At 41.4% G+C, this 23,919-nt stretch overlaps 2 protein-coding genes across 2 annotated transcripts in view; one reads left to right on the forward strand and one right to left on the reverse strand.

Moving 5' to 3' along the window:
* The window catches only part of LOC136266508 (uncharacterized), a 44,261-nt gene that overhangs the window by 13,101 nt on the left and 7,241 nt on the right, over positions 1 to 23,919 (reverse strand). Inside the window, exon 3 of the mRNA XM_066061523.1 lies at positions 13,532 to 14,050. Within this exon, the coding sequence (XP_065917595.1) occupies positions 13,532 to 14,050 (519 nt within the window). The remainder of the gene's footprint in view (positions 1 to 13,531; positions 14,051 to 23,919) is intronic.
* LOC136267233 (uncharacterized) lies at positions 8,832 to 10,318 on the forward strand. Its single transcript, XM_066062318.1, has 2 exons — positions 8,832 to 10,013; positions 10,226 to 10,318. The coding sequence occupies exon 1, from the start codon at positions 8,914 to 8,916 to the stop codon at positions 9,964 to 9,966; it is 1,053 nt and encodes a 350-aa protein (XP_065918390.1). The 5' UTR covers positions 8,832 to 8,913; the 3' UTR covers positions 9,967 to 10,013; positions 10,226 to 10,318.

Consider the following 23,919-nt stretch of genomic DNA (forward strand, 5'->3'; position numbering starts at 1 on the left):
ATCGATTTTCGATACTGCTTTAGCAGATTTCGATATTTATCGAAAAGGTAATATTTTGTGATAATTATCAAAGAATATTTCGATAAATCATTTAGTGTGTGATTGCGCAATTGTAGTGTAATGTAATGATTGATTGTGATTATGTAATGTACTGCTATATATATGTACGCATGCGTGTACAATGATTCATTCTAATAATGCCTAATAGTACATGGTGTCAGAAGTGTTAGTTCGCTCTACTCACCAGTTACAGTGACATGGCTACGTTCCAAGTGTCGCCGCCAGAGGCATTTGACTTTTCTCAGCCCGACAGTTGGCCGAAGTGGATAAGAAGATTTGAGCGATTTCGCCAAGCATCCGGTCTTCAAGACAAAGCAGAAAAAAGTCAAGTAAATACTCTGATTTACACAATGGGAGATAAAGCAGATGATCTTTTGTCTTCATTTGGACTAAGTGACGAGGAGGAAAAGAAATACTCAACAGTTAAAGCGAAGTTCGATGGCTATTTTGTGAAACGACGAAATGTTATATTCGAACGAGCCAGATTTAACTCGCGCAAACAGTTGAAAGATGAATCAGTGGACAGTTTCATAACAGATCTATTCAGTTTGGTTGAGCACTGTGGTTATGGGCAACTGCGGGATGAGATGGTTAGAGACAGACTGGTAGTAGGTTTGCTTGACGCTTCTTTATCAGAGAAGATGCAGTTAGATTCTGAGTTGACGCTTGATAAAGCCCTTTCGATGGCTCGGCATAGTGAAGCAGTGCGTAAACAGCAACCTGTGGTAAGAGGCACCGCCCAACAGAATGATCTTACTGTTGAACATGAAACAATTGACACCTTGAACTCAAAGAATGTAATCTCTCCCAGACAACGATCCTTCAGCTACCCCACAAGAAATGAATCACTACAGTCAGCACAAAAATGCTCCAGGTGTGGCAAAAGCCCCAGACATGGTAAACAGCAGTGCCCTGCAAGAGCCAGCATTTGTAAGAAGTGCAATAAGACTGGTCACTACACTTCATGTTGTTTCACCAGAGGTGTCTCACATGTAACTGCTAGTACAGAAAACAATGACTCAGATGAAGATACCTTTCTGGGAAGTGTAGAGTTACAAGGGGAGTCACAATGGTTTGCTACCGTTTGTTTAAACAAGAAAGATGTGGAATTTAAGCTGGACACTGGGGCAGAAGTAACAGTTATCTCTGAAACTACATTTTCAAAATTCTCTGATATCAAATTGAAAAGGCCAACCAAAGCTCTCTTTGGCCCTACAAAATCACCCCTCAAAGCTGTTGGGCAGTTCACAGGATGTTTTCAATACCTCAACACTTCCTGCAAGTTACATGTGTTTGTAGTGAAAGATTTAAAGATCAATTTGTTGGGCCTTCCTGCAATTACCGCCTTAAACCTTATTGCAAGAGTTCAGCACATATCTTCTTCCAAAGAATCAGTTTTTAAGTCGTATCCCAAAGTCTTTCAAGGTCTAGGCACACTAGGCAAAGAATACAAGATACCTTTGAAGCCAGATTCTAAACCATATGCCCTACATACAGCCAGGCGTGTTCCAATTTCACTACGTAAAGAAGTGGAGAGAGAAATTAAGCGGATGGAATCTCTCAAAGTGATATCTCCAATTGATGGACCGTCACAATGGTGTGCTGGAATGGTGGTGATCCCTAAGTCATCGGGTAAAGTAAGGATTTGTGTTGATATGAAGCCGCTCAACGAGAACGTGATGAGAGAATTTCACCCACTACCAGCAGTAGATGAAACTCTAGCCCAACTTTCAGGGGCAAGAATATTCACAAAATTAGATGCAAACTCGGGTTTCTGGCAAATTCCACTTGCCCAGGAATCACGTCCACTCACCACATTTATAACCCCCTATGGGAGGTATCAGTTTAATGTGCTTCCTTTCGGAATTACATGTGCACCTGAATTATTCCAGAAACGGATGAATGTTTTACTGAAAGACTTGGATGGGGTGTTGTGCCTTATGGACGATGTGTTAGTCTATGGAAAAAGCCAAAGTGAGCATGATGAAAGACTTGAAGCAGTGCTGAAACATATTGAGGAGTGTGGCATGACACTTAATAGTGAAAAGTGTGAATTTTCCAAAACACAAGTGAAGTTTTTGGGGCACATTATTGACCAGAACGGAGTTAGAGCAGACCCAGCGAAGACTGAAGCCATCATACAGATGGCAGCTCCACAGAACACAACTGAATTGAGGAGATTCACTGGAATGGTTAACCAGCTATCCAAATTTATTCCAAATTGTGCCGACTATTTACATCCACTTAATTCCTTGCTGAGCAAGAAGAATGTCTGGCTGTGGGGACCAAGCCAAGAACAAGCTTTTGTTACAATGAAAGAAAAGTTATCATATTTGACGACTTTAGCTCTTTACAATCCAGCATGGAGCATCAAACTCTCCGCTGATGCTTCGTCCTATGGAGTCGGGTCAGTTCTGCTTCAGGAGAATGATGGTAAATGGCAGCCAATAGCGTACGCCTCCCGCACTATGTCGGATACAGAGAAGCGATATGCACAAATCGAGAAGGAGGCTCTTGCCTTAACTTGGGCAGCTGAGAAGTTTTCAATGTATCTCCTGGGCAGATCATTTTGTATGGAAACAGATCATAAGCCATTGGTACCTTTACTGAGTACAAAGAATTTGGATGACTTGCCCCCACGTGTACTGCGTTTTAGATTAAGACTAATGAGGTACAACTTTTCAATTGTTTACACACCAGGAAAGTTTCTGTACATCTCAGATGCCCTTTCCAGATCTCCACTTCCACAGTCAACTGACTCGCATGACCTACAAGAACCAGTAGAAGCTTACATTGCTAATGTTGTATCAACCCTTCCTGCTACTCCAGGTCGCCTGGATACATTACGAACTGCTCAGAAACAAGACAAAGTTTTATCCCAGGTGGCACACTTTTGCAAAGTGGGGTGGCCAGAGAAAAAGCCAAATGGTCCTACAGCAAAATTCTGGCTTGTAAGAGGTGAGCTGTCTCTTTATGATGACTTGTTACTTCGTGGACAGAGAATTGTGATCCCATCAGATCTTAGAGAAGACACTCTGCAAAGGTTACATGAAGGGCATCAAGGAATGGTCAAATGTCATCTTCGGGCACGTGACTCTGTTTGGTGGCCGGGTATATCTAGTGACATCAATAATTTCATACATCAATGTGATACCTGCTGTGAAAATTTTCAGATTACTACAGAACCAATGATTCCCACAGAATTACCTAAAAGACCATGGGAGAAAGTAGCTTCTGATCTGTTTGAACTGAAAGGTACTCCTTATATTGTGGTTGTTGATTACTTTTCTCGTTACATAGAAATTCTCAAGCTGACTACTACAACTTCAGCTAGTATTATTTCTGCTCTAAAAGCTATCTTTTCAAGGCACGGTATTCCTGACTCATTGACAACTGATAATGGTCCTCAATATGCCTCGAAAGAATTCAATCAGTTCGCCAAATCCTACAATTTCACTCACCAAACCAGTAGCCCATATCACCCTCAAGGAAATGGCGAAGCTGAGCGTGCTGTTAGAACTGTTAAAAGCTTGCTCAAGAACTGTACTGATCCACACTTGGCTCTACTGTCATACAGGACTACACCCCTGCCATTTTGCAGCTACTCACCTGCACAATTGTTAATGGGACGGCATTTGCGTTCACCTGTGCCAATGTCAGAGCAAGTGCTTACCCCAAAATGGCCAGATTTGGGTGAGTTTCATCAAGTTGATGACCGATACAAGCAAAAATTGAAGAAACAATTTGACAGACGACATCGTGTCCGTGAGCTGCCAGTGTTAGATGACAACACTCCAGTCTACATATCTAGTGGAAGCAATACACCTACAACACCAGGTAGTGTAGTTCACACGGCCGGTCAACGAACATACCAAGTGCAAACACCAACTGGAATAACTCGACGCAATCGTAGCTTTTTGCAAGAGAGACCTGTGGGACCAGATGAACAGTTACCAGTAGAGTCAGAAAGTTCTTATTCAGGGGAAGAAACAGAGAGGAGTCAGAGTACAGTAGTTCAAAGAAGCCCAATCCTTACGAGGTCAAAGACAGGAACTGCCATTAACCCTCCTGTAAAACTCAACTTATAAAAGGGAGATGTAGTGTAATGTAATGATTGATTGTGATTATGTAATGTACTGCTATATATATGTACGCATGCGTGTACAATGATTCATTCTAATAATGCCTAATAGTACAGCAATCACGCTAGAAAAGAAGGTTGGTTCTGTACTATCTAGCCACTTTAAAAACTTGTCTACCAGTTTCCTAGGCTTATTATTAGTTTTATGCAATAGTTTGTGTGTAAAGTGTATTTCAAGCATATTTATAAGTATCGGCCGCCCACGCAATTGCACTACCCACACAATTAAAAATTATCGAAAATCGTACCGAAATTTCGATATTTACCCCAATATCGTATCGATGACATATCGAAATAAAAATCCTGATATCGCACACCACTAATACAAAGTAGTGCTGTACACCAGTGTCCAATTAACCAGTTATTAACCAGTTATTAACCAGTGTTGTCTAGGTCAGCCAATAATAGGTGAAATGGTTATTGCCCACCCACTTGGTAAACCATAAATTACCCCTGATGACAAGTGTTAACATCATAACATAACCTCAAAGAATGTGTAAATATTAGTCTGGCGGCGCCCGCCCCTTCGCATAGAGTAAGGGTCTGGTTTGCTTAGTATCACCGAGTTGTTCTGGAGGAATTTAATTTGAATGTAATGACGTAATGAAAATGGCCTTAAAGGAAGTGCCTCACCCAAAACTGTGGCAGAGATATTGAACTTTCTTCGCCTTTACACAGGCGAAAGTGGATTGGTCTACTTTTATAAAAGACACATGTCTCCCTACCTAGGAAATCAGAGCGTACCATGGTTTTTTCACGTATCAAACAAGGCGAAAAGCCCTTCCCGATATAACACTTTCTTCTCTTTGTTCTTTATTAGCTAACTCCTTTTGTTTCTTCAGTACTGTTAGGGTATTTGATTCCTTCTTTTGACGTAACATACACAAAAATGCGCTGATTAAATGTGGAGCGTTCTGATTGGTTGCACCAGTTTTTGGTAATCCGGTACAACTCCACTATACTAAGCATACCAGACCCTTACTCTATGCGAAGGGGCGGGCGCCGCCAGACTATGTAAATATGTGATTATAATAACTGTTATTGCTAGACAAGATGTTGATGGTCACTTTGGTACCACCCTAAACCTTCCAGCAGGCTTGTTGAGTAGCATTATGTCTGCCAATATACAAACAAACCAATTAACTGTTTATTGTCAATTATTGGTAGGCAATTGTATTTCGGAGGTGGAGGATACAAGGTACAGTGTTAACTAGTGGTATTGCCTCTAATTATACTTCCTCACAGCACTTTGAAGTAAATCTATAAATAGAAATCCCACTTCCGATTGGCGCCTTTTGTACTTCGCTCACCTAGCATGTGACGTTTCTCTGCCGAGGCGGATGGAGGATCCAGTTCTAAGATCGTTGTTTGAGAGGATCTCTTCGGATGATTCCTTACGCAGGACGCTCCTGGACTCTATTCAATCTTCAGAAAACGATCAACAGTCTTCTGCGGAGAATGTGGAGTCAGATGACCCAGTGGAAAACAATGTTGATCCCAGTAGAGGAGCCCAAGAGCCCTTAACTGGAGATAGATCCTCGGTGGTAGCCCAAGAGCACCATTCGAGAGGGGTTAACGAGCGGGGCGCCCATGAACTCCCGTCGTCGGTTAATCCTAGGCCTCCACATGATGAAGAGCCGCCTAACCTGGATGTGCCTGGGAATTCCCGAGACAGTCTCGTGAACAACTCTGTGGACTTCGACCCCACATCCATGACATCAAGTGATGAATTTATGTTTGACACATACGAGGTAATAACCAATTACTTGGAAACACATTTTCATGCGTCCCTCTCAAAAGACGTACTAACTGCCATGCATAAGGCACATCCTTTACCACGTACACCTGCGATGTAGGTACCAAAGGTTGATCGTTTCATGTTGGATCACCTTAAACATAAGTTCCCCAGATCACGAGATGCAGAATTGGGTACGATTCGGTCCGCCCTCTTGTATGCAGCTGGGCCGCTCACGTGCCTCTGGTCTGACCTGCTAGATAACAGTCTATTAGCTGGCAAAAGTTGAACAGTGAATGTGCACGATGTATTAAATGTTATCCAACGATCGTTGGTTCTGATGGGCAACGTGAATGAATTGTTATCACAGGCTAGTAGTGGTGTGCGATATCAGGATTTTTATTTCGATATGTTATCGATACGATATTGGGGTAAATATCGAAATTTCGATACGATTTTCGATAATTTTTAATTGTGTGGGTGGTGTAATTGCGTGGGAATCCGATACTTATAAATATGCTTGAAATACACTTTACACACAAACTATTGCATAAAACTAATAATAAGCCTAGGAAACTGGTAGACAAGTTTTTAAAGTGGCTAGATAGTACAGAACCAACCTTCATTTCTAGCGTGATTGCGCAATCACACACTAAATGATTTATCGAAATATTCTTCGATATTTCGATAATTATCGCTAAATATTACCTTTTCGATAAATATCGAAATATGCTAAAGCTGTATCGAAAATCGATACGATATCCACAAAATTATCGCGAAATCGATATTTTTTCGATATATCGCACATCACTACAGGCTAGACGCTGCAACATTTTGCAGTGCGTTGATAAGACTCTGGAGAAATACGGAAAAGAGCCAGCCCCTTCCTATCATGACACGGTGTTTGGTAACGACTTTTGCACAAACTTAATGGGCAAAGTTGATTCGGACACGACACTTGCACAGGTGGTATCGATCTCGAAATGTTACCATCCCTACACAGATGGGCAACGTCAGTTTACTTTGGGGCGTGTTCGTCAGCAGTTTTTTTCGAGACAGCCCTGCCGGGAAGGTTGGATACCGGCAGGGCAGCCAACGTTCCTTCCCGACAAAGCCCTGGCACCAACGGCGCCAGTCACAGAACCCTCACCACTTGCAACCTCCTCCCAACCGCCCGGGAAAATCAGCAAGATGGACTACCACCACCACACACCCCATTCCAAACTCTCCAGTTAGACACATCACTGATAGCACAGAACTCAACCAAGCCAGTTGGGGTGAGAACTGCACTATTCAAACCGAATTGGGCCAAACTAACACAGGACCAGTGGGTTCTAGCCACAGTCCAAGGTTACGAGCTCCCTCTCAACCAATGGCCAACCCAACATGTGGTACCAACTCACAGGGAACAAACCAGGCCTCAGTATTACTGGAGGAGGTGCAAAGGTTAGCCCGTTCACCCAGTACAGGAAGCACAGATCCACCTGGCCAGCCCTATGTTTGTTGTCCCCAAAAGCGGGGGAGGGTGGAGACCGATCATAGATCTCAGATTCCTGAATTCTTACCTAGAACCCTCTCATTTCAAGATGGAGGGCCTCTACATGTTACGCACCATCCTGAAACACCATTGGGAGATGGTCGAGATCGATCTCAAAGATGCCTATCTGACCATCCCAGTGGCCCAGAAACATCACTGTCTGTTGTCATTCAAGGTACCCACAGGGCAGAGGATGCAATTCAGTTGCCTACCCTTCGGACTCTGCACCGCACCCTTTGTGTTTACAAAGGTCACAAAGCCAATAGTGCAGTTTCTGAGACAGCTAGGAGTCCACTTAATAATGTATCTGACGACTTGCTCCTGGCAGCTCCAAACCAGTCACAATTACTAACAAACCTTTCCACAACACTGTGGATGTTCACCGCTTTGGTATTTGTGATCAATCTGCCCAAGAGTATAACCAGTGCTACTTAGCAGATAGAGTTCTTAGGTTTTGTCATAGACACCATAACAATGACAATAGTGTTGCCTGTTCACAAAGTGGAGGCCATACAGAAGGAAGCCTGTTGCCTTCTAGAATTGGAGACAGTACAGACGAGGACTCTAGCCTGTTTCATAGGCACCTTAGTAGCCACCAAGCCAGCAGTTCCTCTGGCTCCTCTTCACTTTCGGGCCCTATGAGACCTGAAAGACCAGGCTCTCCACCAGCAGCAGACATCATATCAGTCATGGGTGCAGCTGTCCTCGGAAGCCAGAATCGATTTACAGTGGTGGAAGACTCAACTTCCCAATCACTGCTCCACACCAATCTTGAGCCCAAAGCCTTCATAATGATAGAAACCAATGCCTCCAAGCAAGGTTGGGGGGAGTGTGCAAAGGAATGAGGACCGGTGGGAAGTGGACTGCAACAGAATCACAGCGTCATGTCAATTACCTCGAACTGAAAGCAGCCTTTTTGGCACTTCAGTCCTTTGTGAGGGACAAGAGCAATGTTTGTGTCCTGATAAGGATGGACAACCGGACAGCCATCACATATGCAAACAAACTGGGAGGCCCCAGACTGTCCTACCTCTGTCGACTAGCCTTGGAACTCTGGGATTGGTGTCAAATACGCAAGATTACACCACATGCAGAATACTTGCCTGGCAAAGAGAACTGTTGTGCCGACTGGGAATCTTGCCACCACCAAGACAACAGCGATTGGCAGCTGTCCCCAGTCATCTTCAGTGTCCTGTACAGCTTACTTGGTCCCTTCAATGTCGACCTGTTTGCCAGCAGAACCAATACCCAGTTACATGTATACTACAGCTGGAAGCCAGATCCAGCAGCCAAGACAGTGGACACCTTTTCAGTTTCTTGGGCTCAAGATCGCCCATACCTTTTCCCACCATTCAGTATGATAGGGAAAGCCTTGACAAAGATACACCTAGAGAGAGTGGAGTGTGCTTGTCTAATAGCACCTGCTTGGCCAGGCCAGGTATGGTATCCACAGCTTTTGAAGATGCTGATGAAAGCACCAATCCTGTTCCCTGTGCAGGAGGACTTGATTCTGAACCCAGTTCAGGCTCCACATCCCCTGATAATGCAGGACCGACTACCCTTAGCCGCATGGCCTATCTCGGGAAGGGATACTCCATGCAGGGATTTTCTCAGAGAGTTACCAACATGCTCCTCCAATCTTGGAGATCACACACGCATTCAGCTTACAACTCAGCTTGGAAAAAGTGGTGTTGCTGGTGTGTTAGAAGACAAGCAGATCCACTTTCAGCTTCTTTAGCAGATATACTTGAGTTTTTGACAGATAATTTTGAGTTGGGTCTCCAGTATCGTACCCTAAATACCCTTCGCTCAGCCATCTCTATGACTCATGCTAGGTTAGATAACTGCACAGTGGGAACCCATCCTATGGTTACTAGACTTCTGAAAGGCATGTTTAATGCCAGGCCACCAGTGCCCCGTTACTCCCATTCTTGGGAGGTAATGCCTATAATAGATTTCCTCAGGGGTTCGTCAGACCAACTCTCTTTACTCCAGCTTAGTAAGAAGGTGGTGACCCTAATGGCTTTGTGTAATGCAGACCGGTGTTCTGACTTGGCTGCCCTGGACAGGCACTACATGAGGTGGACCTCATCAAGTGTACAATTCTCTGTGGTTCAGCTGACCAAAACTAGAAGATCAGGCCCTCCAAGAACAGTCTCTTTTGCTTTATTACAGGATGATAACGATATATGCCCAGTGACTAATTTATGCCGGTACATTGAGATGACATCTCCTCAGGTGGACACAATGAGCTCCCCTAAGCCCGTGTTTGTTACATCCAAGAAACCCTTTAGAAGGGAACGCTCTGCTACTATAGGGCACTGGATAAAGGACACCCTCAAGGCAGCAGAAGTAGACACAGAGAGGTTTACAGTGCACTCCACCAGAGGTGCCAGTACATCATGTGCTATGGCCAAGGGAGTACCAATCGCCGAGATTCTGAAAGTAGCCAATTGGTCGTCCTCCAGTACTTTTGAGAGATTTTACCACTGACAGCCAGATGTGTCAGCATTTGCCAGAGCAGTGCTTCATGATAGTAGGTATGTCATCAATTTGTTGTGTGTGCTTTAAACGTACCACTAGTTAGCACTGTACCTTATATCCAGAACCTCCAAAATGCAATTCACAGATTCCCTGAGGGCACGGTCCGCAAGTGGAGGATGGATTGTATGAGGAGGTGGAGGATACAAGGTACAGTGTGTTCCCTCCCATGTAGACTGTCAGTCACATGCATTCCCTCCTTTTTTTGTAGCTCTTGCAATGAAGAGGAGCAGTTAAATGATACCTAGCTGAGCAACACTTGGACAGATACTAAATCATGAGTTATATTATTGTTACCTTAGGTATGTATGCATTCTTTCTTTTACAAATCATTGATAATTATCATTGTAATTATCATTATCATTGATTTAGTAGCTTCTAAGGTAAGACTTACTCCAGAAGTATAATTTTGAACCCCTCTTAGTAATTCTTGGATATGATTAGCTATTCCCCTTGCTCTTTCCATCTTCTCATATATATAAAATGCAACTGCACCTGTACTACAGCTTCTAGAAGCTTCCTAGCTTGCTCATTGTAAAATTTTGGAGGGGGGTGCTTCAGCCCCCCAAGCACCCCCCTAAATCTGCCCTTGCAATGCCTATACCAAATTTTGATGGTCTGTGGTGCATAATTTTGAAGATACTTACTGAGAAAGGAGATCATGTAGCTAGTCAGGGTGTGCTCCGTATAACAGTAATCATGCTATAGCAGCTGGTGCCGTTCGCCAGGGAATTATCCAGAGCTAATAGTTTAAAGCATGAATAATGTTAATTAGCTAGTTAGATGCATCAACAACATTAGCTGGGTAGTCTGACAACTTGTCCTGTTAGTCCACTGATACACTTTGCTGTAGTCTATAAATTTCCGTGTTTGTTCGCTCATTACTGCATATATGCTGTCTAATTAACTTTGTATGGCTGTCCTTCATTGGTTCAGTGTTACCTTAATTATGTTTGTGACCGGATCTGTAAGAATCCCATATGTTTGTACAAGCCTAAGTTTACAGTAGAAAGCAATAAATGCAATGGGTCAAATATTTACAAAATAGAAAAAAATCTGTAAAATTTGAATGTTTGTTTCACTATCAAAGAAGGTGATAACAGGAAAACTATGGTAGCATTGGGATCACCAAAGCAAGAGGAGTTTGATAATCTTTGTTTTGATTTAGTGCTTCCAAAGGGAAAGAAGATATGAGCATTAGTTTGCCTTACATTGGACAAGCAGTTTATTATTTTTTCTCAGGCCTGGAAGACAAAATTTACCCAGCAATGGATTTGCCTGTTTATGGAGAATCTGATGGTGTAAGTTGCATCTTGGTAGTGGACTGTATTCAAAAGTTATGACCTTTTTTATTTAAGCACCTGTAGTTTATTTTGTATTGCCACCATACAAATCGATTTTTCTGTTGTTACCACTTTGTAGTGCTGTAGCTTCAAAACTTTGTGGCTTCTAGAGCTGAAGCTTGCCATTCCCTTGGCTATCTGGATAAAGAAAATGGAATTCTTGCAGATCCAGTCACATTTATATATCAGCATAACATTGTATTCCATTATGAATGTAGATTTGACTGCTCTATTAGAGTATCCTGATCTTTATAAAGACTTTTCTCCCTTACTCCACTTTTGAGAAATTACTGTTAGCTACATACATGTAAGTTTCTATTACACTGCCTTTCCCTGCTGTTCCCATTTATTCTATATATTTGTGCTGTCAAACTGTACTGTGGGAAAGTCTGGTGTTGCTCACAAGTTACTAAAATTTCTAGAGGGGTTTGTGGAATCCCAGAAATATGTCCCTGACCTGTATTCTAGTCTAACATGCTAAAGATTTGTAAAATAATACACCCTAATTGTGTATCTATACAACTCTTGAAAATATTGTTTCATAGTGAAAACACACACTCCGGTGTACTGTAACATTGGATAACAACTCTATCAAGGGTGACATATTTGAAGTGTGTTATATAATGTTGAGGTGTGCTTGCCAACACCTCTGCTCATTTTGACAGTCTGGCTAGATGGGAACTTTACCCTCTAACTGATTGTAGTTGTATTGACATTGCAGCAGGCCAGTCTGTGGCCTTCATCATCATCAAGTTACACTTGTCTGAAGGCAAGTCAGGCCATAGATATTTGAGTACAGGGATTAGAAACGAGCACGCACCCTGAAACACTCCGCCTGTGGTGAGTTCATGAGGCCAAAATAGTGTCTTCTGCTCTGGACTACTTTCTATGAGTGTGGAGTATTTCATGACAATCTCTTTATGTTTTATAAGTACTAGGCAAACTTGTGTTGTGGGTTTTGCCGCCATCAATCATTTTAATCTCAGTTGACATGATTTTTTGTGTACCTGTTGTGTTCATGGTAAGTTCACTTTTGACTAGCAAACAATGCCATAGTAACCCTGAAGTAACATAGTTTTGCATGGTGTACTTCATTTTATTATTCCGCTTGGTTAATGCCCTTTGGCAGTCTCATCTCGATTCTTTAAAATACTACTACATGATTTATCAACTTCAACACAAGTGCTGTTGTGCGAGAAGAATCTTTCAATGGTACTGCGCAAAACTTCATAGTATTGCGAAGACTTCAGCACTATTTCCCCAGTGGAACTAGACTTCTGTTCTTCATAACAGGTAGACAAAAAATGGAGGTACCCGTTTGTGATTGAAATCGTAAATGGCGGTAAAAACCACCCAAGACAATTAAATAACAGAAGTCGTCTTACAGTTGATTTCAACCTCCTTGTGGTATTGTAGACTCGTATATCAACTACAATACCACAAGGAGGTTGAAATCAACTGTAAGACGACTAAACCACAAACTGCCATCGTGTCTGCATGGATTTAATCAATACCGAGGAGTGCTTCAACCGCAATCAATGGTAGATATACACGGCGTGTGCTCGGTTGCCTATCCCTTCTCTCGCAAATCTATGGTCAGGCAAGTCAGTCAGGTAGGCAGAAAATTTCACAAAATTAAAATTTTGTAGCAACATTTTTGGAAGTATTTTGGGTCACGTTAAAAATAAGGTATGTTGGGCTTAGTTATACCTAACCAGTACTGCCAAGGTGCCATGAAGATATTGTGAGGCTGGTGATATTTTTGGCAAGAAGTACCCAAAGCTTGATGATCCCTAATATACAGTACTATCACACTGTATGATAGCTACCTGTTTATTTGATACACTAGTGGGATACCTAAAATGTAGCTCTTGGCAAAACAGGTTACATCCTGGATCTGACTTGGATAGCTGTCTTGGTCAGTGGGTCATCCAGCTCATCAATATACTGACCCAGTTTCAACCCTGTTATAGTAGTAGACTGGAAATGCATGTCATATACTATGATGTATTTTATGATTTGTGTATTACAGTACATGTAGTAAAGGGGGCCAGGTGGGGCCAGGTACCAGTTCTAGTGTTATTGTTATAAGAACAATGGTATAGCAGTAGCTTCATGTAATGGTTTATACTGTGTTTAAAAAACAAACATTATATTAACCTGTGTCTACTGACCTTCAAACGTTGATTCTCTGCCCTCAATTGTGCATTCTCCTCTTTGTAGCCATTATTCTCCACCTTGAGGCCATCAACCTCTACCTTGAGACCATCAATCTCCACCTTGAAGCCACTATTCTCCACCTTGAGGCCACTATTCTCCACCTTGAGGCCATCAACCTCTACCGTGAGGCCATCAACCTCCACCTTGAGGCCACTATTCTCCACCTTGAGGCCACTATTCTCCACCTTGAGGCCATCAACCTCTACCGTGAGGCCATCAACCTCCACCTTGAGGCCACTATTCTCCACCTTGAGGCCACTATTCTCCACCTTGAGGCCATCAACCTCTACCGTGAGGCCATCAACCTCCACCTTGAGGCCACTATTTTCCACCTTGAGGCCATCAACCTCTACCTTGAGGCCATTATTCTCCACCTTGAGGCCATCAATCTCAGTCATAAGTACACCATTCTCTCCCCTCAGCTCCTCATTACTTATTGGCATCTCCTCCAGTTGAGTGGTCAGTGAAGTCACCTGTAGAGTAACAATGTACAAATGTTGATAGTACACATCAGATAAGATGTAATGTCTTAAAATTTCATAGTTGTGCTTAATACAATAAGTATTTCAAAAAATTGGAATTTTCAACTAGAGTAGGGACCATAGCACATCGATAAAAAGTGCTGCAGCAAGTTCGAGTAGTGCACGATGTTAAATCACAGTAAAACAATAAGAAGTGTTGTATCCCTACTGTGCTCCAAGATACCATAATGAAAATGTACAGTAGGGATATAACACTTCTTATTGTTTTACTGTGATTTAATATCGTGCACTACTCCAGCTTGTTTCAGTACTTTTTATCATTGTGTTATGGTCCCTACTCTAGTTATAAATTCCAAATTTTTTGAAATACTTGTTTGTTAACTTTTTTTGTAAATAATATTATTAAGATTGGTGATGCATACTGCATTTGAAATGGCACCGCGTGCCCCAGCTATATCGTCTGAAAAGTGAAGGATCCATTACACTTCGTTGTCAGCTATGTTCAACCCGTTACACAGCAGTACAAATCAAGAGCTGTTTTAAAAACACCTCTGCAATGGAAGTAGCCACTATGAAAAATACGGACGATTTTTGCAACAAAGGGAAGCCAGCCATCACGTGCTACCACCAAATCGACACTTTTCGCTGTCAGCAAAGATGAATGGGACACAAAGGAGGACACTGGTAAGTCCATTAGTGATGCACCGATATCACTTTTTCACTACCGATCCGATACCGATACATTTGAGGCCAGAAATGGCTGATACCGATCCGATACCGATACTTTGCCCCACAGGCATTTCTCACAAGAAACAGCTAGTGATTTAGCTTACTAAACTCATTTACTAATCCCATCAACTGCAGTTTGCTGGTTTTGTGGCTATCAGTTACGCGAAGATAAGTTTATGACGTCAATGAATCTTTCGTGGCTTACTTAAGTTTCCACTGTACTAATAGAGGGTTTGCACGTGAAGAGTATTGTGGCGCGAATTATAAAAATGCTTAACAACCGTTGCTAGTCTGACATTTATGAGTTTACTTTTCAATGGCACGCAATGGGGCGGATACACATATTTCGTCACCACGCTTTTTAAATACTAGCACTAAGTTGGACAAGCGCATTATCAATTTTTCGTCGATTAGTCGTGAACCCTAACACTTTGTACAATTTCAACGACGGCTATTCTAGTTTATACAAGTGACTAACCTAGCGAACGTGTTCCATTCTACACTGAACCATTAAGATCGGCTGTAGCCTTCACTCACTTACCTGACAAATGTCTGACAAGCAGCGGTTGTTAAGCATTTTACGAAAATACGTCATAACGCATCACGCGTGCAATCCCTCTATAATGCTAGTAGCTGGGGAATTCATGGCTTATATCAACTTTTGCTCAACTTCGTTCAATGCTCTATGTACGCCGCCATTTTGATAAGTAATTAAATGGCATCATTTAAAGTATTGGTTGGTATTGGGCATTTTTAACTTTACCGATACAAGTCCGATACTGCCAAAATATGGCCGATACCGATACTAGTATTGGTATCGGTGCATCACTAAAGTCCATGAAGAATGTATTGTATGCACTGCAGTATGCTAAAAGGCACCTCTTGGGCTGAAGCGACGTAGAACAGTGAAAAAATCAAGTCCGTAGCCTTAGCCATTAGCAAGTTACGCTTGTCTGAAGGCATCAAGCAGTCAGTCAGCCAGGCAGTCCGTAGAAAATTCTGTTGAATAAAAAATTCTTAAAATTCCATAGCAATCTGTTGAAAGCGTTTTGGGTTGATCTGAAAGCTTGTTTAGGGTTAGTTTTACCTCACCAATACTGCCTTATCATCGTCTGGGAAAATCGAGGCTGTTTTTTGGGTGATGTTATTTTGTGGGCCATGTCTACTCCTTTGTGGTCCCTACTATACACTACTATCGTAGGGTATAATATAGACATGGTGGACCCAGAATGGGTTTGATTTGGAATTTCTTCGGGTAGAGCACCTCGTCTGATTTCAAATTTGAGTCATATCAGCTTAGCCATCATTAAGATACATGCCTTCAAAGTTTGTATTATTTTCTTCTTAATCTTCTTCATTCACACACTCTGAATAACTCACACGTACTAATTTTGTTGCTGTACTTCATTTTGGAGGTAGTAAAATCACATTTACAATCTTACTAGTATTTTTAAAAACACAAAAGTGATTTGTTGTGCCTACAGGGCAAACAGCTTGATGAAACTACTTGAAAATCAGCCGGTACATGAAGTGACTAATGTAGTGTAAAACTTTTGTAGTTAGGAATAATGGTCATGAGGTTATGTAATAGCCAACCAGTAGTAACAGACACAATGTAGTTTCATAAATAAATCAATACTATTTTTGTTACTCCTATCAGACACACTGCTAAGCTGAAAATTGTAATGTAAGTAGTGTTGCACCGATATGCATATTTTCACTTTTACCGATACCGATGTTTCACTCATTCCTGTAGCCGATATGCCGATATTTACCGATATTCTTCTATTCTGTAGGTCAGGGGAGAAGGAGCAAAAATCATCTAAAGTTTATGTGTGTGTATAATATTAGTTGAAATAATTTAATTACTTGCGTGGGCGGCCAATTCTACAATGTTTGCTACCAGTGTGCCACTAACCCCTTACATGGAAATGAAAGCCAAGTAGTTATAAAACACCTAAGTCAGCTTCTCAAACGGAGTTTTGGTGGGATTCCAGACCCTTTCCAAATAGTGATTGGTTGATTGCGTGGGCGGCCGATAAATATACACAGCCTATTATAGCCTTGCAGCCACACTATTCACACATAAACAAGCCTAAATAGTTATAAACAGGTACAGCAAATAAATGTTTACCACTTACCACTGCATTCACTGCTTTCTTTTAATACTGTCACATGTTTATTACTGTCGTTAATGATTGATTGTGGGTTTAGGTTATCGGCAAATAACTTCCTCTTTGTAGCCGATACCGATACTTGCAAAATCACCTTATATCGGCTGTTACCGATTATTCAACCGATTATCGGTGCAACTCTAAATGTAAGTAGATTAATCATCCAGTAGAGAGTGCAGCTATGTGACAAGTCTCCCTGTAAAGATTTCAGCTGATACGAGTTACCCTGTAGGAGATTTCATCTTACATTACTAGTCACTCAGGGAGTGTAGCTACATCAAGTCACCCTGTAGAGTGTTTATCTGTATTACAAGTCATTTAATAGAGACTTCAGCTCGAGAGTTTAGCTGTGTAACAAGTCACCCTTCATTACAAGTCATCCTTCATTACAAGTCACCCTGTAGACTGTTGAGCTACATTAGAAGTCACCCTATAGAGAGTTGAGCTACATCACAAGTCACTCTATAGAGAGTTCAGCTACGTTAAAAGTTACCCTGTAGAGAGTAGAGCTGAATGAATATTCTAACTATCCGGATATCCTAGCTATCCGGATATCTGGATAGTATTTGGCATCTGGATAGACTGAAAAAATAAAATGAATATTATGTAATGAGCAATAATTTGTCACAGAATTGTCACAGAAACGTACAATGGCCAATACTCACAAGTGAAGAACTGGTGTTTGGGAAAACTTTGATGAGACTATAGACTGTGAGGAGGGAGGCAGTGATGAAAGGGCTTCGAAGAAAAAGATACCCTACAAGTTATGTGATATACAACTTTCTGACGGAGGAGGCACGAGTAATTTAAAGAGTAATCTACAGGCAAAGCATCCACTAGAATACGAGTGATTAGTGAACAGTGAGGGTGATAAGAAGAAACAACAACCAAAACAAAGTGTTCTGGATCATGGCACTTTACGAATTTGTAGTATGCAGTGGGCAGCTGCTATAACTGAGAGAGTTGCCACTTTTGTTGTGCTTGATTTGCGGCCTTTAAGAGTGGTCAAAGGTGCTGGGTTCAAGCAACTAATGAACTACATTGAGCCTGTATATGTAGTGCCATCACGCACACACGTTACATCTATTTGTCATAAAAAGTTTCATGCCATTAAGGAAGAGCTATCCAGTGATCTTGAAAGTACTCCTAGTGTAACATTGACAACTGATATCTGGACAAGTAGAACAGTTCAAGTTTACAACACAGTTACTGTCCACTTTCTTACTGAAAACTGGATGCTAGACAGTAAAGTGCTGATAACTTGTGAAATGACAGAACAACACACTGGTGTTCACATTGCTTAAAGTTTGAGAGAAATAGCAAAGGATTGGAATATCGACAATAAGGCGGTTGCTGTGGTGCATGACAGTGTTGTGGCAACGACACCACTACATGAACAACAGGGAGCACTGAACCTTCCTCAGTACAGTCTCCTACAAGAAGTCTCTACCTACTTTATGTATGAGTGACTAGCTGAACAACGATGGGCTGTGTATGGAGTAATTCATGATGATAAAGTAACACCACCTGATAAAAGATACTTGGATCTAACATCTGACCAATGGGACCTGCATGCCTTCACAATTACTGGTAGTACTTAAGGCTCTACAGGTAGCTACAAAAGCTTTGTCTTTAGAGCAAAATGTATCATCATTATTGATCTATCCAGTTATTCATGGACTGATAAACTGTCACCTGAAGGCTGATACCACTGATCTGCCAACCATTAAAAGGTTTAAAGAAACTGTGATATCACAACTAGAAAATCGCTTTTCTTTTGATCCTGAAAACATAGCAATTCTTGCAGTTGCAGTTGATCCAAGATACAAAGATTTGGACTTTATGAAGAGTGAAGAGAGGGAAGAAGTTAAGAAAGTTTTATTGGAAAAGATAGCAATGATTGAAGAGAGTTGTGAAGCTGAGATGACTACAAGGTCTATTAGAGAAGAAACAGAAGAGCCAAATGTAAAAAAGAAGAAAAACAAGAAGGAAACAGCTATGTCATTTTTATTGGGAACTGCTACTAACTCTACATGCTCTGCAGATGAAGACAAGTCAGGAAAGGCTGAACTTGAATGATTTAAAAGAGAACCACAGCTACACCATGATGAATGTGCACATTATCGATCTATTGTTTGAGACACACTCCTTTAACGCTAGCTGTATTTCAGTGACCACACACCTTCAGTTGGAAGGCTGATTTGAGATACTTAAACAATCGATTGAAACCACGATGACCACACCCCTTTTGGGCAAGTGCACATCTTTGCAGGCCGACTCGAGATACTCTAATATAGCAGTCACCCTAATAGAACAGTCACATATTTATAGCTAGCTGTATGCCTTAACAAAATACTGAACAAACTAGTACATTAAAATTATAAATTTAAAAATGAAGTAGGGATCCAAGTGATAAAAAGTAGTAAAACAAGAGATGAACGATGGTAGCTATTACAGCATAGCTCGGTGGGAAATCCCTACTTTGGCATTGAACACAAAAATTGCTATACCATGCCAAAGTAGGGATTTCCCACCGAGCTATGCTGTAATAGCTACCATTGTTCATCTCTTGTTTCATTACTTTTTATCACTTGGATCCCTACTTCATTTTTAAATTTATAATTTTAATGTATAGCAGTAGCTTCATGTAATGGTTTATACTGTGTTTAAAAAACAAACATTATATTAACCTGTGTCTACTGACCTTCAAATGTTGATTCTCTGCCCTCAGTTGTGCATTCTCCTCTTTGTAGCCATTATTCTCCACCTTGAGGCCATCAACCTCTACCTTGAGACCATCAATCTCCACCTTGAAGCCACTATTCTCCACCTTGAGGCCACTATTCTCCACCTTGAGGCCATCAACCTCTACCGTGAGGCCATCAACCTCCACCTTGAGGCCACTATTCTCCACCTTGAGGCCACTATTCTCCACCTTGAGGCCATCAACCTCTACCGTGAGGCCATCAACCTCCACCTTGAGGCCACTATTCTCCACCTTGAGGCCACTATTCTCCACCTTGAGGCCATCAACCTCTACCGTGAAGCCATCAACCTCCACCTTGAGGCCACTATTCTCCACCTTGAGGCCATCAACCTCTACCGTGAGGCCATCAACCTCCACCTTGAGGCCACTATTCTCCACCTTGAGGCCACTATTCTCCACCTTGAGGCCATCAACCTCTACCATGAGGCCATCAACCTCCACCTTGAGGCCATCATTTTCAGTCTTGAGAACACCAACCTCTCCCCTCAGCTCCTCATTACTTATTGTCATCTCCAGTTGGGTGGTTAGTGAAGTCACCTGTACAGTAACAATATACAAATAATTCTCCTGTTGATAGTACGCATCACAAAAGATGTAATGTCTTAAAATTTCATAGTTGTGCTTAATACAAGTAGCTAAAGTCTTTGAGCAGGCTGTACGACCAGGTGTCCTACAGACCTTCAGCACTTGTGCTGTAAAGCATTAATAAATAAATAAATAATAATAATAATAAACAAGTATTTCAAAAAAAATTGGAATTTTCAACTAGAGTAGGGACCATAGCACATTGATAAAAAGTGCTGCAGCAAGTTCGAGTAGTGCACGATGTTAAATCACAGTAAAACAATAAGAAGTGTTGTATCCCTACTGTGCTCCAAGATACCATAATAGAAATGCACAGTAGGGATATAACACTTCTTATTGTTTTACTGTGATTTAATATCGTGCACTACTCCAGCTTGTTTCAGTACTTTTTATTGTTGTGTTATGGTCCCTACTGTAGTTATAAATTCCAAATTTTTTGAAATACTTGTTTGTTAACTTTTTGTAAATAATATTATTAAGATTGGTGACGCATACTGCATTTGAATGGCACCACGTGCCCCAGCTATATCGTCTGAAAAGTGAAGGATCCATTACGCTTTGTTGTCAGCTATGTTCAACCCGTTACACAGCAGTACAAATCAAGAGCTGCTCGAAAAGCATCTCTGCAACCCATGCATACCGAAAGGGTTGGTGCCACGTGCCCAGTTATATAAATTATTGTCTGAAAAGTGAAATATCCATTATGCTTCGTTGTTGGCTATGTTCAACCCGTTACACAACAGTACGAATCAAAAACTGTTTTAAAAACACCTCTGCAATCGAAGTAGCCACTATGAAAAATATGCACGATTTTCACAACAAAGGGAAGCCGGCCATCACATGCTACCACCATATCAACACTTTTCACTGTCAGCAAAGATGAATGGGACACAAAGGAGGACACTAGTAAGTCCATGAATAATGTACTGTTGTATTGCGGTATGCTAAAAGGCACCTCTTGGGCTGAAGCAACGTTGAACAGTGAAAAAAATCAAGCCCATAGCCTTAGCCATTAGCAAGTTACGCTTGTCTGAAGGCATCAGGCAGTCAGTCAGCCAGGCAGTTAGTAGAAAATTCCATTGAATAAAATTTCTTAATATTCCGTAGCAACTTGTTGAAAGCATTTCGGGTTGATCTGAAAGCTTGTTTGGGCTTAGTTTTATCTAACCAATACTGCCTCATCGTCGTCTGGGAAATTTGAGGCTATTTTTTGGGTGATGTTATTTTGTGGGCCACGCCTACTCCTTTGTGGTCCCTACTATGGATAGAAATGGTGGACGCAGAATGGGACTAATTTTTGATTTGGAATTTCTTCGGGTAGAGCACCTCACCTGATTTCAAATTTGAGTCATATCAGCTTAGCCATCATTAAGATATATGCCTTCAAAGTTTGTATTATTTTCTTCTTAATCTTCTTCATTCACACACTCTAGATTATCTGAATAACTCGCATGTACTAATTTTGTTGCTGTACTACACATTTACAATCTTACTAGTATTTTTAAAAACACAAAAGTGATTTGTTGTGCCTACAGGGTAAACAGCTTGATGAAATTACTTGAAAATCAGCCGGTACATGAAGTGACTAATGTAGTGTAAAACTTTTGTAGTTAGGAAGAATGGTCATGAGGTTATGTAATAGCCAACCAGTAGTAACAGACACAATGTAGTTTCATAAATAAATCAATACTATTTTTGTTACTCCTATCAGACACTGCTAAGCTGAAAATTGTAATGTAAGTAGATTAATCATCCAGTAGAGAGTGCAGCTATGTGACAAGTCTCCCTGTAAAGATTTCAGCTGATACGACTTGCCCTGTAGGGGATTTCATCTACATTACTAGTCACTCGGTAGGGAGTGTAGCTGCATCAAGTCACCCTGTAGAGAGTTTATCTGTATTACAAGTCATTTAATAGAGACTTCAGCTCGAGATTTTAGCTGTGTAACAAGTCACCCTTCATTACAAGTCACCCTGTAGACTGTTGAGCTACATTAGAAGTCACCCTGTAGAGAGTTGAGCTACATCACAAGTCACCCTGTAGAGAGTTTGGCTACATTTCAAGTCACCCTGTAGAGATTTGAGCTACATTACAAGTCATCCTGTAGAGAGTTGAGCTACATTACAAGTCACCCTGTAGAGAGTTGAGCTACATTACAAGTCACCCTGTAGAGAGTTGAGCTACATTACAAGTCACCCTGTAGAGAGTTCGGCTACATTACAAGTCACCCTGTAAAGAGGTCAGTTACATTACAAGTCACCCTGTAGAGAGTTCGGCTACATTACAAGTCACCCTGTAGAGAGGTCAGCTACATTACAAGTAATTTAGTAGAGGGTTCAACTAAAGAGTTCAGCTACATTACAAGTCACCCTGTAGAGAGTTCAGCTACATTACACGTTACCCTGTAGAGAGTTGAGCTGCATTAGAAGTCACCCTGTAGAGAGTTGAGCTACATTAGAAGTCACCCTGTAGAGAGTTCAGCTACATTACACGTTACCCTGTAGAGAGTTGAGCTGCATTAGAAGTCACCCTATAGAGACAGTACAAGTTACCCTGTAGAGAGTTGAGCTACATCACAAGTCGCCCTGTAGAGAGTTCAGCTACATTACAAGTCATCCTGTAGAGAGTTCAGCTATGTTAAAAGTTACCCTGTAGAGGGTAGAGCTGAATGGATATCCTAGCTATCCGGATATCTGGATAGTATTTGGCATCCGGATAGACTGAAAAAATAAAATGGATATTACGTAATGTGCAATAAATTGTCACAGAATTGTCACAGAAACATACACTGGCCAATACTCACAAGTGAAGAAGTGGTGTTTGGGAATACTTTGATGAGACTATAGACTGTGAGGAGGGAGACAGTGACAAAAGGGCTTCGAAGAAAAAGATACCCTACAAGTTATGTGATATACAACTTTTTGACGGAGGAAGAACGAGTAATTTAAAGAGTAATCTACAGGCTAAGCATCTACTAGAATACGAGTGATTAGTGAACAGTGAGGGTGATAAGAAGAAACAACAACCAAAACAAAGTGTTCTGGATCATGGCACCTTACGAACTTGTAGTACGTAACTGGCAGCTGCTATAACTGAGAGAGTTGCTACTTTTGTTGTGCTTGATTTGCGGCCTTTAAGAGTGGTCGAAGGTGCTGGGTTCAAGCAACTAATGAACTACATTGAGCCTGTATATGTAGTGCCATCACGCACACACGTTACATCTATTTGTCATAAAAAGTTTCATGCCATTAAGGAAGAGCTATCCAGTGATCTTGAAAGTACTCCTAGTGTAACATTGACAACTGATATCTGGACAAGTAGAACAGTTCAAGTTTACAACACAGTTACTGTCCACTTTCTTACTGAAAACTGGATGCTAGACAGTAAATTGCTGATAACTTGTGAAATGACAGAACTACATACTGGTGTTCACTTTGCTCAAAGTTTGAGAGAAATAGCAAAGGATTGGAATATTGACAATAAGGTGGTTGCTGCGGTCCAACATGGTGCTCGATTTGGTTGAAGATTGGGGCAGTTTACCTTGTTTTGGACACACGCTTCAGCTTGCAGTCAATGCTGAGTTAGAGATACACAGTATTAGTAGG

This window comes from Dysidea avara, chromosome 9 (assembly GCF_963678975.1).
Source record: "Dysidea avara chromosome 9, odDysAvar1.4, whole genome shotgun sequence".
Taxonomy (NCBI): domain Eukaryota; kingdom Metazoa; phylum Porifera; class Demospongiae; order Dictyoceratida; family Dysideidae; genus Dysidea; species Dysidea avara.